Here is a 16,082-nt window from a genome sequence, read left to right on the forward strand (position 1 = left end):
CACTTTGATCCTATAGTTGGACTCTTCAAATTTTTGGTTAGGTAAGTAACACGTGCAGACACACTTACATGATCAAGATCCTTTTATTGATTTTAATTTTTTGATACTCTATTTGTACAAATCTCTTTACATTCTGGACTAGTTTATGTAGGACTCACCAAAGTTTCACTTTAATTGCTTTGTGTCTATTTCATTGAACAAGTGTTTGACATATAATTATATTGTGTCGACTATATATTTATTGTGAAAATCTTCATCAATCGACTGCTAGAACTCTTCTAGAAATCATAGTGAGATCTTTTTTGGATTTGTAGCATTGTCAAGTCTGCTATTTTACAATAATTGTAACGTGACTACTGATTCAGACATGTTCGGTGTGGATCCAATTATAGCCCACACCAGCTGTGTCTGAGTCAGATAATCGGTTGTACTCAATTATAGCACAATTTTTTGTTAATAATTCAATATTTTTAAAAGCTATATTAGAAGCAATGATATAGGCTCAAGAGATAAACCAAGATTTAGAAAGCTGGGATTCATCAATAGACTGCTGGAACTCTTCTAGAAATCTTAGTTTGTAGCATGGGCAAGTCTGCTATTGTACAATAATTGTAACGTGATTATTGACTCAAACATGTTAGGTGTGGATTCAATTACAGCCCACACCAGCCGTGTCTGAATCAGATAGTTGCTTGTAGTCAATTCTGGCACAGTTCTTAGTTAATAATTCAATTTTTTTAAACGCTATATTAGAAGCAATGATAGGTTTAGTAGTTGAAACCAAGATTTAGAAAGTTGGAGAGTAGAACAATTAGTTGCGGAAATTGGGATTAAAGAAACAAATTGGGGATTTTTTTTAATTTTTATTTTTTGGGTGTGAAAGGTAATTGTAAGAGTTGGGGAATTTAGGTAAAAAAAGATTGTCTATTTTTCCTGGTGAGATTCGGCAGAGTTTCAACACAATGGTCGTTTTAATGTCATATGAGATTTTGGTAGATGGCTACTAGTGTTGTAGGTTTTATTTTTAATAGCCTGTATGCCCAAATGTTATATATGAAAACAACAATTTAAACACTATTTAACTATGGAAATAACTTGTAAAAACAATTTAACTTGCATTTTGTATTACGAGTTGTAAGTAAAATGATATTTGCAGTAATTCTATTGTATTTTTGCCTCTCCACGTAATTTTTTAAAAAAAATAATAAAAAATAAAGTGACACAAGTTCTTCAAATGGGTATCACTTATTCAAAATATCACCAAGTATTCACACTCTCCTCTTGAGGTAAAAATGGAAAAATTAAGTAGAGGGCCACTGACAAGGGTACAAGTGAAGAGTTTTACTATATTCATGAGTTGTTTGTTTTACATGAACATCTTCAATATATTTTACAAGAAATATTACTTCTCCTCGAACACAGAATTGGCAGTGGCTCACAGACTTCTTTTTGGCATGATTATTGGTCCGTTGGTGGTCCTCCTTGCACTCGTTTCCCTCTCAGCACTCAACAATGCAGGATTCAATGATTCAATTAATTTTGACACCTTCATCAACAATTCATCTTGGTCATTCCCCAATTCTCTCTCATCTGCCATACCAGAGCTGCTACAACTCCCTCCTCCTTGCCCTTCTAGAGAGGATTCTAAGCATTGGCTGGCATCACCAAATGGGCTGTCTAACTTCAGGCATACAACAATGTTCCTCACAGAGCAGGCACCACTAGTTCATTGGCACAATCTAGTTTGGATCTCCCCTTACAATCCCTAGAATGGAACTCAACCTCTGGTTAGCAGTCCAATCCAGATTATCCACTCTTGACAGCAGATTAATGTCCACCCATGACAACATATGCGATATATGCAAAAATCATCCTGAATCCCACCACCATCTTTTCTTCAACTGCAGTTTTGTGTCTCCAATCTGGAGATTCATCAAGCTTAAATGCAAATTCTACACTGCAATCACAAATTGGGATCAACTGCTGCAACTGATTTGTGCTCAATTAGAGTCATGATATTCTGTGAAATAGAGTATCCGAATGGGGGAGTTCTCCAAGTAGCAAAAAGCAGAAACAAGCCAAAAAAAAAAAAAAAAAGGCCATAAAAATAAAATACATTTTTATTTTATTTTTTATTTTATTTGTGATATGTTAATTCAAAATAAAACTACCTTGGACCAAAAGGCAGGCAATCAAAAGAAACTAAGTCTATACTCAATATTATTATTTTTATTTTTGATTTTTTTTTTTTCGAAAAAAGAAAGACCAAACTCAAGAAATAGAGATGGAAGCTATACGTAATCTCTTCTTCTAGGTGGAGTGAGACTTAAATTCAGTGGGATAACAGAGATGGAAGATAAAAATATATATATATATATGATCAATAAATTTTGAGGGCTAGGGAGAACGAAATTATACATTATGCCGGTGGTGGCTGAAGCAGGCAGTAGAGAGGATTTGGTGAGAGAGACAGCCAGTGGGGCTGAAGGAGAATGCTATGTTGCTGTGACCGGAACGAGTGGAAGCAGAGAGAGCGTAATTAAAATTGGCATTAAACTGATTTCAGTTTTGAACAAAATGAGTTGCATAAGTGAAGCGTTTACAAATAGTGACAATGTTCTAACAAACTCCATGTACTAAAATTGGCATTGAACTGATTTCAGTTCTTAACAAAATACACATTCAATAGAGTTCCAAATGCGAATAACGACGAACAGAGAGATAATTAACAAGAAGCAAACAGGCCAAAGCTCTATGTTACCTAGCACATATCTTTGCTTCGTGAACTAACAAATGCACTTGCAAAACAGATTATACATACACATACATATCTCTCTCTCTCTCTCTCTCTCTCTCTCTCTCTCTCTCTATATATATATATATATATATATATCATACCTTGATTAATAAACATGAGATAGTGCAGTCTTACTAAGCCTTAAACGGACCAACCAGGACAACTGTTGCAAAGATGGATTATGTTGTATAAAAGTATCCCAGCAAAAAGAGTATTATTCATGATACTGAGGTCAGAGGTCTATGTTACCTAGCACATGCTGGAGGGCTAGGGGCCCCGGAAAGCAACGCAACTCAAATCCAATTATCTTACAGCACGCAAGTGAGCCTATTTGGGATCCTATAACATGCTACAGTTAAACTTAGTTGAATGCTTATAGCTGAGGTGCACTTTGCTATGAGAACAACAGGAGTATGAGCTAAAAACAAATTTATCATACCACAAAAACACATCTTATGAGAAACAACCACAATAATTATTAGAATCATGATATTCTGTGAAATAGCGTATCCGAATGGGGGAGTTCGCCAAGTAGCAAAGCAGAAACAAGCCAACAACAAGGTAATAAAATTGAAATTCATTTTTTTTTTTTTTTTTTTTGATATGTTAATTCAAAATTAAACTAGATTTTGACCAAAAGGCAATCAAAAGAATCATGTCTATACTCAATTTCCACGCACAGTTGAGACGATTCAAATTGCAGGCAGCTTCTCCCTATGTGAAGGATCAAGAATGTAATGTGTGCCAAAGCTTCCATTCTCTACGTTGAAGATACCAATATCACGGCGCCCATACGGTGGGTAAGCTAAAAACATATAATAATTATCAGTATATGGAATTTGGCTAGCATCCAAGGAACTTTGAAGCTGAATACAAGTAGAATGGCTATCCCCAAAAAACATTGTGTCTCCACCCAAGCTCTTCACTCAAATCCGCTTAGTATAACCCTTCATGTTTGGCGGTAGAAGCAGCTTGAAAACCTTGCAGCCAGATGTTTCATGTTGTAAATCATCTCCTATTTCTTTCATACACTGTTGGACAATAAGCAAGTCTCCACTAGATGATTCCACGAGATATGTAAGGTCAGCATACACTTTGGTGCAATTATTTTAACTTGGGGATCTTTACTTGCCCTGTCCCTCAATCATTATGACTCCACCATAAGAATCTACTGCAAAAATTTGGCCTTTATAATATATGACATATCATAGATTACATTAAACCTCTCATCCTCTAGATAAGTCCAAGTTTTGTCACCAGGTTGAAAGACTGCCAAATGGCGGAGATCATCATAGATGGCAGTAACTATGTAGTCATCGGGAGACAAAGCACGGTCAGCCGACAATATAGCCTTGAAAACTCAGTACAGAACCAGCGAAGGGGTTTATTAGAGTTACACCCGCGTTTTCTTCAACAGTGAACAACCAATCATACGAAAAACCACAACACCTCTTTTTGTAAGGTACCTGTAATTGAAAATCATATATTTTGTTGTGGGTGATGCTGTATAAACTGCGCCTTTCTTAGCTATTATCTTTTGTAGGGACCATCAACAATGGAACTTGTGTGTAGCATTTATTTTTAACATATTTAACTTTGTTCTCCACTACCACAAATTGCCATGGTTTGCAGATTGCACCAAAGCAAACATAGTTCAATTGCGAATCTAACTTGTCCATAATCACATCCAATAACTTCTTAGGAAGCCATGCCCAGTCCGACTCCACGGATGAATTCATATCAAAAACCATTTATTTATTTGCACTATAGCACTGCAACCTACGTCAACAAATCTACAATAAGAATAAGCAAGAGAACCTAATCAATTAAAAAATCTAGTGAGTTTTCAGAACAAAAAATAATATCTACCTACTAACCAAATAACAAGAAGCCCCAATCATAACAAAAACAAAACAATGTAACCCGAACCAAATTTAATTAGACATGTTTAGGTGAGTGAATTGTAATAGGATTAAAATTGATGAAGATTTTAACCATATGATTTGTTCTATATGGTCGGGTAGACCGGTTGATTAGGAAAATGGATTATAGTATAAAACAAGTAGACTAGCGATTTTAAATTATAGACTTTACTCGAAGAAATTGAACACCAAATTGATAACTTTGTTAATATAACATAAATAATTTTGCAGTGAAAGATAGAAAATTAGGGACAATAAGAAAACAAAATATACTCAGTGTGATTTAAAAAAAAAGGGCTTTAGGTGAGACTAAAATTGATGAAGATTATTTACCTAAAGTTTGAAGCTGAAATACAAGTAGAATGGCTATCTAACAAAAACATTGTGTCTCCACCCAAGCTCTTCACTCGAATCCGCTTAGCATCACCCATCTTATTTGGCAGTAGAAGCAGCTTGAAAACCTCAAAGCCCGAAGTTTCATGTTGTAAATCATCTCCTATTTCTTTCATAAACCGTTGCACAATAAGCAAGTCTCCACTAGATGATTCCACGAGATATGTATGGTCAGCATGCACTTCGGTCCTTGGTGCAATTATTTCAACTTGGGAATCTTTACTTGCCCCGTCCCTGCTATTCACATCAATCATTATGACTCTACCATAATAATCTACTACAAAAATTTGGCCTTTGTAATATATGACATCAAAGATTAATTTAACCTCGTATTCTCTAGATAAGTCCAAGCTTTGTCACCAGGTTGAAAGAATGCCAATCGGCAGAAATCATCATAGATGGCAGTAACTATGTAGTCATCGGGAGACAAAGCAGGGTCAACCGACAATATAGCCTTGAAAACTTGGTACTCAACCAGAGGTAATTCAACGATATTTGGCAGGTCCATAATGGGAGGACGCCCAATGGTAGAACCAGAGAAGGGATTTATTAGAGTTACACCCACGTTTTCTTCAACAGTGAACAACCAAACCATACAAAGAACCAGAACACCTCTTTTTGTAAGGTACCCGTATTTGAAAATCATATATTTTGTTATGGGTGATGTTGTATAGACCAAGGGCGGATCCAGGATTTCTCAATGGGGTGGGCTAAATCAAAATATATCTAAGTCTAAGTATAAAGTTACAAACATATATATATATATATGTATGATATACTTAGTATCATATTAGATTAGTAAAGTAAGTTATAAATATATAATATTAATTATTGTCTTTGTTTGTAACTTATAAGTGCATCAGAGCTTTCCATTTCATTGTACACTTCCTAGATCCGATGCATAAAACAAGCCAAAAGCTCACAACCCTATCGTTGGTTCATAGTTGTCGTACATTTTTGTGCCCCCAATCATATATCTTTCACTCTACAAGTCCACATCTATAGAAGTCTCCCATGCCAATATTAGTCAAGACAGAGCTTATTTTGTCCTAAGTTGGGTAATTCTTATTAGTGGACTCTCTCTTCTTTGTTGTTTTAGTTTCAACATTTCAGAAGCTCTATCAATGCTCAAACTAATAAAGTTAAATTAAAATTGCATAGTCTTCTTTTCTTTTTCACAGATAAAATTAGGGTTTAGAGAAATGAAAAAGAAGAGAGCCCAAGTAGATGAATCATATTACACACATCGCGTGTGAAGTGACCAAAGATTCTTGTATCTAAAATAATTAGACACTATGCTCAATAATATGTCTTCAACTCTAAATTACCTTTAATTCTAAGTGCTTTGACTTAATTTGAGTGCATCAACATATTATCAATATCATCAGTCGCCATCACTAGAGTCAACATTGACATCAACATCCTTATAACGTTGACATTAACATCCTCATCTAGAATCACGTAATCCTCTTGCATAGATATACATTTGATTAAGATAAACTGAAAAGAGACATCCTATCGCAATTGGTCATTTAAAACCAACAACGGTAAAGGGATTTATATAATTCAATTAGCTAGGCCAAAAAAAAAAAAAAAAATACCTATTTTCTTTTGCCTTACTCCACCCATTCCCATCAACTCTCTTCTTTCAGAAAGGAGACCTATATTATTAGGACAAAAGAGGAAAACTTTTAAAAACGATAATAAACTTGTAAAACATATATTCTGAAATTGGAAACTAAACCTCCAAGTCTTTCATTCCCATTAATAAATTGTTCGAGCATCACATCATAACAATATTATATATATGTATGTACAAACAAAAACAAAAACAAAAAATCAGTATGTAAAACATGAATAAATAAACATAACCAATAGCTAAAAATGCCAATTAAAATGTTAGAAAAAGTAAGAGTTTGTTACCTAATGACTGAGGAGGCATGTTTCTTAAACCTTGTTCTTGCTAAATGTTAAGGCCCGATGCTAACTCTAAAAATAAGAAAACACTCAAGTTGTGAGGAAGAGGTTTCAAAATCTCACTCATAACAATTAAAACACTACCATCTAAGTACTATTTGTATCATCCCAATCCAACTATGCTTTCAGTCAAAATGTTGGACACCTATCCGTAGATAATCTTCAAAATTAACAAATCAATATCCTGATATTCTGCATTCTAATAACAAAAGAAAATCAAAAACCAAAATTTGAAAATAAAATATGACAGAAAGATTGAATATATCCTTCGTGCATTACACAGATTGTATTTCTATGTGAAACAAAACATCCAGGATTTCTCAATGGGGTGGGCTAAATCAAAATTTATCAACCAAAATCAACTGTTGTTTAATTCAATTTTAGTTAATTAACAATGTTTCTTTAGAAAATTGACTTATTAAGGCATAGAAAATTCTATTTGGGTAATTAATTCAAAAAATTACCAATTTATTTCTTAACAATTCACCACTCAGTACCCTATCTCTTCTTTTGAAGAATTTACTAATCCTATTTGAGAATGTACTAGTGGAAGCAGAGTGTGAGGTAGTTCATGGCAAGCCCCTTCAAACACTATGGAATTCACTCAAAAGCATACTTTTTGTAAGTATTTTAATTTTCAAGAAGTAACTTTGGAGCTTTACCCTATATTAAGTACTTTTGCTTGTCAAAATTCTTGTTATGATTTTTTTTTTTTTTTAGTTTTGAAAAGAAAAGATTTCCATCTTCAAAAAGCTTGGCATGTTGATAAAAATTGTATCGGATTCAATCTCTGCAGATTTCTAATCCAATTCAGTCCAATGCATATTGTTTTTTTTTTTTTCTTTTTGCATGCCCAGATTTAAATTTTCTTGTAGACATAATTGACAAAAAAAAAAAAAAAAACAGAAATAGAAGTTATAGAAATAAAAAATATATATTTGTTTTACTGAAATAAAATGTAGATTACAGTGATTACCTCAAAATGAAATGCAATGATTCCCTCAAAATGCAACGCAAATTTTGTTACTTTATATTGTAATATATATATATATATATATATATATATATATATAAAAGATCATAAAAAATTTCACCAAATAGGATTTAGTTTGCAAAACAAGAATTACAGTATTTACAGACCTTGATTAGTTGATTTAGAAAAAAAAATTAAAACAAAAACCATACATACAAGTTAGCAGTTGCAGAGAGATAAAGGGGGGCAAGCTTGAGAGCATGGCCGGACCTAAGATTCCAAATATTTTGAGAGGCCCTAGGCAAACTTTCAAATGTGAGGCCCTCAAGTTTCACACGCGCAAAAAAAATTATAAGAATGCGAAATTTTCACACGATGTTTACAAATTCTATAGCTAATTTAATTGTGCGCATGTGCATTGTGCATAAGACAACTAACTAATAACTATAATCTTCATTCATTAAATCTTCATGTTCATTGACTAACTTCCTATAATCTTCATTCATTAAATCTTCATGTTTATTGAGATTTTCTTCATTTGCTTTCGCATTCATATGTTCTTCATTCACCGAATCTTCAACTAAACTCTCTATTTGTGTATTGCTCCTAAAAAACTTAAGATTATCTCCCTTTTGAGATTGAAACAATTCTTCTTTCTTTTTTTTTTCTTTTTTTTTCCTTTTTTCATGCCCAGATTCAAATTTTCTTGTAGACATAATGAAATCTCTTGAAATCTAAATAACATGAACCATAATCAACATAAAACTAGACTTCAAAATAATAATAATAATAATTTGCTTTGTTTAAAGAAAATATATATTACCTCAATATGCAATGATTTGATTCAAGTTCAAGGCAAATAACCTCACGAGATCCTAAGAAGAGTGTCCTACTAGAATGTGAAAAAGATCACAATTAACATAAAACGGATAGAGAATCAAACAGAAACAATAATAACTAAGCATTGCCGATCATACAATAAAAATAATAATAATAAAAAAAATAAAAAATAAAAATCTAAAATCAAGCAGTTTGGTCGAATGATCTCCTGGCTGGAGTTTTCACTAGAATCTAAAGGAGAGGAGAGAAGACAAAACAGAGCATCCAAAATAAAGTCCAAAAGTGGAAATGGGGAACAAAAACCTGCAGCTTCTTTTTTACATTCATTGTTTATATAGCTGCTAAAATTTGATGACTATAGATGACAAAAATATGTGGAGATGAGGTGACTGTATATATAAGAGGCTGAACTTGTAATGCTGAGGTAGTAGTGGGACTTTTAGGTTATATGTGGCATCCACTATCATATATATTTTTGTCTTTCACTCTTTATATTAACTACACTTTATGTGTGTGTTTTTTGGGAGCCAATTACCCCTTTCTTGATTTCAGGATGAGGAATCAACTTTAGTAGCAGTGATTGATTGATCATTGCTACAGAAGACCAGTGCAAATTAATAGAAAAAACCATTAACTTTTTTTTTGTTAAATCCTGCTCTTGATTTCCATGTGTTTGTACATTCTGTTGCCAAGTGCTTTGACAGTATTATTAACTGAAATTCTAGCCGAGCCAACTTCCAATAACATCAATAATGGTGGGATGTATCTTCATATAAAAATAAAATATAAAAAAAAAAACCTAAATTTGGCACTTTTAAGTATGAGCATAATTTAGAGATCGAAAAAGTTAATTATTACCTCAACGGCTCAACCCACTAGAAGGGATCCTTAATTTTCATAGGATTGAATGTGAAAATGCAAAAACTTATGAGGAAAAGGGGTATGATTGCTGCTGTTGTGAGATTGGAGTGGAATTAGGGAGAGGAAAAAAAAAAGTGTCTGCCATAGATTATGGACTCGATCGCCATGAAAGACCCATGTAGAAAGGCACACATTTATTAAAATACTAAGAGAACCATAATACATTCATTCAGCTTTTGATAGCCATCACACACAGTGACACACAAAAAACCCTAGTTTGGAAGCTACTTTTCACTATTGGAACAAAGGTAAAGGCCCGAATCAAACGAACCAAAGTTAGCACAAATCAAATGATGAGTTGAACGAAAGAAAGAAACATATATAAAAGATCGATTCATGCAAATGGAGAGAGGAGAGAGAGAGAGGATGAACATACCTTTTCACCAGGACGCAGGCAGATTGTGTCGTCTGAAACTTGCCCTAACTTAATGCTCCGTTTTTTTTTTTTTTTTTTTTTTCCATCATCCCCTGTGGGCCTCAAAATTTGACGCCCAAGGCGACCAAGACTTGTCCTAACTTAGAAAAAAAAAAATTCTATCCTCTACGAGCCTCAAAATTTTGAGGCGGTCGCCTTGGGCCATGGCTAGCCCTGCTCGAGAGTTGAGAGACAACGGGCCAGCAGTTAAAGTTTGCTAACGGCGAACCCGAACTAGAACAGTGGGCGATGGAAACTGAAAGATATGGGTTTTAATTTTTTGAACAATCTAAAATGATATGCCGATATGGGTTTTAATATAGGTAATAGGTTTTGAACTTTTGATTCTTGCAGACAGATAGATAAACTGAAATATATGGGTTTTGAACTTCTGATACTTATAGATTTTGTAGTTTGCAGTTGCAGATAGAGAGGGCAAGTTCAGAGTATATAAATAAAACATGCATAGATACACAGTTACGCACACACAAATAAAAGCACGTTCATATGTGAAATGTATGGAAATAAATCGATGTCTCCACATTATTGAAAAAGCAGAGGAAAAGCAAATCCAACATAAAATGACTTGAAAAGTGGAGGTTAGAACAGATGAAATTAGTGAAAATTTTAAAAATGAAACGTTTCAGTGAAAACTTCAGTCGATCATATTATAAACTTGAAGGTTACCCAATTGAATGGCACGTAAACAAAGACTATCCATGGATTTAGAGACAAACCTTACCGCGAAGTGAAGGTCAACTCGTTCTTCACGAATGAACAAAACCCTAGTTTCCGCGCAGAGAGAGTGAGGTTTGGAGTAAGGAGTGTTTAAAAGGCGAAAGGATTGATGAGGTCGAGTTTTGCCCTAGTTTTGGACGGTGAAGATGAACTGGAATCGGATGTATGAAATCTCGGCCATCCATTGTCAGATGGGTTCTCTTTGCTAAATAGACCTAATATGCCAATGGTTACGAGACCTTCCACCCTATGTGGGCTTCAGAAAAGCAATTTAAATTGGGCTTGGATGGATTAGGCCCATTATTGGGAGTTCTTTAAGCTTAACCCGTCTTGTATACTCATGAGCCCTCAGTTAATTGAAAGACATTTGACTTTTCATCAATCTCCATAAACTATATCATCCTGTGATTAAATGTAGAGAATTCATCACTTTTATCGTTAAAAAAACTCTTTTATCCTCCTCTTGATTAATTGCTTATTTTACATGGTATGTACAATCGCAGTTTAACTACAAATTGAGTCACTGGTTGCCCTGGAAAGCAAATGAAAATCTAAACCGAGTTTACTGCAAAAGAGTGGTATACTACTTGGCAGTCACAACTATATAGCATTTTCTTCTTTAGTTTTTTAGGGGCCAAGTAGAGTTATGTGGGACATCACAATCACCCCCTCTTAAGACTTAGGACCCAACATCCTCGCTAGCCTAACCCTCACGAGATTGAGCACACTAATTGATTTTCGGCTAAAGATCGGCTCTAATACCATCTGTCAAGATCCGTCTCATGTAGATACTATCCATTTCGCACACTCTCCTTGTTCACCATTTTTTAAATTCATCTACAAGTAGGAGACATTCCATTATAAGTGCCAGCAACTTCTCCCCGTGTGAGACATCACATGACCAACTCTCGTCTTACACAAATATGTAATTTATTGTCCATTACACTTGAGGTGGAAACATCTCAAAAGGGAAAAAGAAACTGAAACTAAAAGGAAAAAATCAAACAAAAATCACTGGTCGTTGAGAGGAAAGTAGTACAGTTCAATCTCGCAGGTGCATTGTTTTGAAATGAGCTGCTTGAGAAACAAAATCTAATGATTCATATCAGTGTCAGCTGGATGAATGTCCTTCATGATCAAATGAGCTACTGGCTGTCTAAATCACTCAGCCATGGTAAGATTGCTTTTGCACCTCTTTCCCGTGAACAATCCAACATCATGTCATAAGCAATATGGGTTTTGATATAGGTAATATAGGTTTTGAACTTTTGATTCTTGCAAACAGATAGATAAATTGAAATATATGGGTTTTGAACTTTTGATTCTTGTAGATTATGTAGTTTGCAGTTGCAGAAAGGGGGGGGGAGTTCAGAGTCGAATGAGAATAGAGATGGAGGAGTCGAATGAGAATAGAGATGGAGGTGATTGGGGAGGGGGCAAGTTCAGAGTCGAACGAGAATAGAGATGGAGGCGATTGGGGGAGGCTGAAATGATTTGCTCTAAAAATATTTTGTCTTTTTGGTGACCTATCATCCATGGGCCTATAAATTTTGAGGCCCTAGGCGACTGCCTTTGTCACATTGGGTCAGGGCCGGCCCTGTCCTTATTTGGCTTGTGCCTTTATTTTAGTATGGAGGTTGAGTTGACTTGAGCTTGATTGGATGAGTTAATTGTATTAATATTTTTTGTTTTTGTTTTTTGAGGTGGGCTAAAATTAGTATAGTAAATTTTTTTTTTTTTGGAGTGGATTTAAGCCCACCATAGCCCATCCTTATATCCGCCCTTGGAATAGACGGCCTGTTTCTTCACTATTATCTTTTGTAGGGACCATCAACAATGGAACTTGTGTGTAGCATTTATTTTTAACATATTTAACGTTGATCTCCACTGTCACAAATTGCCATGGTTTGCAGACTGTACCAAAGCGAACATAGTCCGATTGCGAATCTAAGTTGTCTATAATCACATCCACTAAGTTCTTAGGAAGCCATGCCTAGTTCGACTCCACGGACGAATTCATATCAAAAACCTATTTATTTATTTGCACAATAGCACTGCAAGCTATGCCAACAAATCTACAATGAGAACAACCAAGAGAACCTAATCAATTACAAAACAAAGTTAATAAAAAAATATATTAAACGGGATATTACCATCATATTGTGTCCTGTTTTATGTGACGTGTTATAAGTGCCCGTCCATTAAACAAATTGATCATGGTATGCTACTTCTTTGAATAGGCTAGTGATTACATAATTAATAAACTAATCATAATTAGATTGACAGTGTCTGTTTTATGTGACGTGTTATAAGTGCCCGTCCATTAAACAAATTGATCATAGTATGCTACTTCTTTAAATAGGCTAGTGATTACATAATTAATAAACTAATCATAATTAGATTGACAGTGTCTTGAATACCTATTATCTCACACAATTGCATGGCTCGGGGCGCACAGTCATCCAAAACATTGGCAACACCTGGTTTGGAACAACCTCTCCATCCCAAGATGCAAATTTACCTTGTGGCTTGCAGTACAAAGAAGACTTTCCACCCTTGATAGAGCAAGTATGAGACACTTCATCTTTGCAATCTTGTTGATGAAACCCATGATCACTTGTTCTTTGCTTGCTCTTTTACTCGCCCAATCTAGATCGCTCTCCAAAACAAGTGCAATTTCTACTTTTCCCCTTCTCGGTGGAGTGATTTGGTTGATCAACTGTCGATTCGCTGGTCAAGTAAAAATTTGAAGAATTCAGTCAACAAGCTTGTGTTATCCACAACAATTAACAAGATCTGGCAAGAGCGCAATGACCGAATCTTCAAAAATCAGAAGCACAATCAGCTAACAATCTTCAAACAAATTACTGATCTTGTTAGGCAAAAGCTGTTAACTACTTTGGTTAAAGACTCACCATGTGCAAGAAGGCTTAAGCTTGAGTGGAATTTGCCGGCGTTCATCAAACCTCCTCCGGAGCCTCCTGATCGCGCGGATTAGGGATCTCACCCTTTTGTTTTACACCGGTTGTGGGTATTCCTTAGACAAACATAGTCTTCATCGTCTTAGACTATCATTGTCTTTGTGTTATACTGGATCTAAATACTGGGCTTACTATTTTGGGTTGTAAAAGGTTCTTGCGAGTGGGCTGTCCACGGTTTGTGGACCAGCCTCTCTTATAACTTCTGTATGTAATTTGCATATTTTCTTTATAAAATTATCCTTATCTACCAAAAAAAAAAAAAAAAAACATGAACATGATCTAATAATAACAGCAAAGGCAAAAATTATATATGAATGGTGAAATTTCTGTTGAATGTGAATGGAAATGCAATCAGAATGCAAAATTATATGGTTTGAAAATAAAATTTTGGCATTTTAATGCGTTTTGAATAGATTATCTCACATCGTTTACATGTTTTTGTATGTATAAAGTAATATACACTTCATAAATTTGATAAAAGAATCAAATGTTACCATTTGATTGTCCATTTACTGAGAGATTGCATACTGAGAGATTGGAGTAAAGTAACAAAATTACTGACAAACGCCGGAGTAAACTAACAAAATTATTGACAAACGCAGGAGAAGAGAAGCACTACGATGTAAAACTTCGGGCTTACACCAAAGAAATTGAACAAGAAATCGATAACTTAGGACTCTTAATGGAGAAGAAGGGAAGGGAAAGGACAAATACTCACTGCGTGATCGAAATCAGGCTTTAGGCAAGACTTTCTCGATCCTCTTCTAACTCTCAAGCAGTACTCCTACTTGGTTCTGTAACTTCGTTTCCTAATAAGATTGAGTCGGATCGAAGATGAAGATCAGATCTGGTCGGTTGGGATCCGTCTTTGTTGATCGAAGCTGAAATCGGAGTTTCTCCTCCCGTCACATACGGAACGAAAAGCAATGAGGCTCACCTTAATGTATGGGTGCCGGAGGCTTCCTTTCTGTGTTGATGCGACCTACTATTATCGATATCAACTATCGCTCCACACCGACCGAGAAGGTGAGTGGTTCTTTAGGTACAGCGGTTCGGATAGAAGGCTTGTTTGTAGCCAGTTTGCTGATTTCCATAGCTAGATCGTTTGTTCATCACTCTTTCTCGAAGCCCTTACCTGTGAAAATGTTTTTCCCTCTTTCCATCAAGCCTCTTTCAGTTGGCCATAGGAGCAAACCCTAACCCCTAAAGAAGAAACCCTAAGTCTGGAATCCTCCATTAGAGACGCGAAGGTGTGTTCGGCGATTTGCAGACGACCGCTGCTGTTAGGTTTGTTTACAATCTATTTCTCTCTGTATTTATACACGTGGTAGAAAGACGCGAAGGAGTGTTCAATTTATATGCACGTGTTTGTGTTAGTATGAGTGTGCTTTGGCAATTGCAGGATTGGGATTTCTTAGGAGGCCGCTTGCCATTGTTGCTGCCGGATTGACAGCTCTTACCAAGCTTTTCTAAACGACAGGTATGTTGTTTAACATCTCTTGTGTTGTTTCTGTTTTTAGAGATGCCTGTTGTGTTATTTTGTTATTATGCATGGGAAGCCTGAACTTGAACTAATCTGAATGGTCTAAATTATTGATTTCTAGGTAAAAGAATAATTCTATTGTTGGGTTTTGTATATGTTAACCTTTCATTTCTTGGAATTTTTTAAGTATATGAACATGTTTCTCTTTTGAATTTCTTAAACATCATATTTTGTAAATTGGGAGCAAATTTTTAGTTCTTGAAGCTCTGGATTGTTGTAAGACTTACTGGTTTACTGATAATGACCCAAAAAGAGAACAGGGGCATGAATAGTACTATTCTTTTTCAAAGTATGTAAGAGTTGATAAAATAGACTCCTATACAACTCAAATTCCTAAAAAGTCCATAAAAAGGTTTGAAGAGTTCGGAAATCCTCCGGATATCCTAAAATGGAAATTATCTGACATAGCTTTCTTAAGCCTATGAACATAGATCTCCACATCCTCAAAGGTGTGCCTATTTCACTTCTACTAAACACTCTATATCAGACATAAAAGCATCAGTTGGCATGCCTGATAATCTGTCTTACTACCGCTGCCTCCTTGCAGCATTCAAGAAGAGAATCTGTAGGTGACAAGCCTAG

The 16,082-nt window shown here is 35.1% G+C and overlaps 1 protein-coding gene across 10 annotated transcripts; it reads right to left on the reverse strand.

Moving 5' to 3' along the window:
- Positions 1 to 1,260: 1,260 nt before the first annotated feature.
- Positions 1,261 to 14,063, reverse strand: LOC132271794 (uncharacterized). 10 transcript variants are annotated; one of them, XR_009469837.1, is made up of 8 exons: positions 13,892 to 14,049; positions 10,981 to 13,796; positions 8,886 to 8,951; positions 7,036 to 7,101; positions 6,714 to 6,773; positions 5,053 to 5,346; positions 2,899 to 4,590; positions 1,266 to 1,957 (listed from the first exon to the last, which is right to left on the reverse strand). XR_009469837.1 is itself a non-coding variant. In XM_059773274.1 (3 exons), exons 1-3 carry the CDS (start codon positions 5,756 to 5,758, stop codon positions 4,549 to 4,551), a joined length of 642 nt encoding a protein of 213 aa, XP_059629257.1. In that variant the 5' UTR covers positions 5,759 to 6,707; the 3' UTR covers positions 3,251 to 4,548. The 10 variants fall into 10 exon arrangements, 2 of the variants coding, with proteins under 2 accessions (XP_059629257.1, XP_059629256.1); XR_009469838.1 differs by having other exon boundaries at positions 8,886 to 8,954; XR_009469835.1 differs by having other exon boundaries at positions 10,976 to 13,796.
- Between the last annotated feature and the right edge of the window lie 2,019 nt (positions 14,064 to 16,082).

The sequence above is a fragment of the Cornus florida genome, unplaced genomic scaffold, assembly GCF_030987335.1.
Source record: "Cornus florida cultivar Cherokee Brave unplaced genomic scaffold, ASM3098733v1 CherokeeBrave_3.0.0_Hap2_Chr08, whole genome shotgun sequence".
NCBI classification, from domain to species: domain Eukaryota; kingdom Viridiplantae; phylum Streptophyta; class Magnoliopsida; order Cornales; family Cornaceae; genus Cornus; species Cornus florida.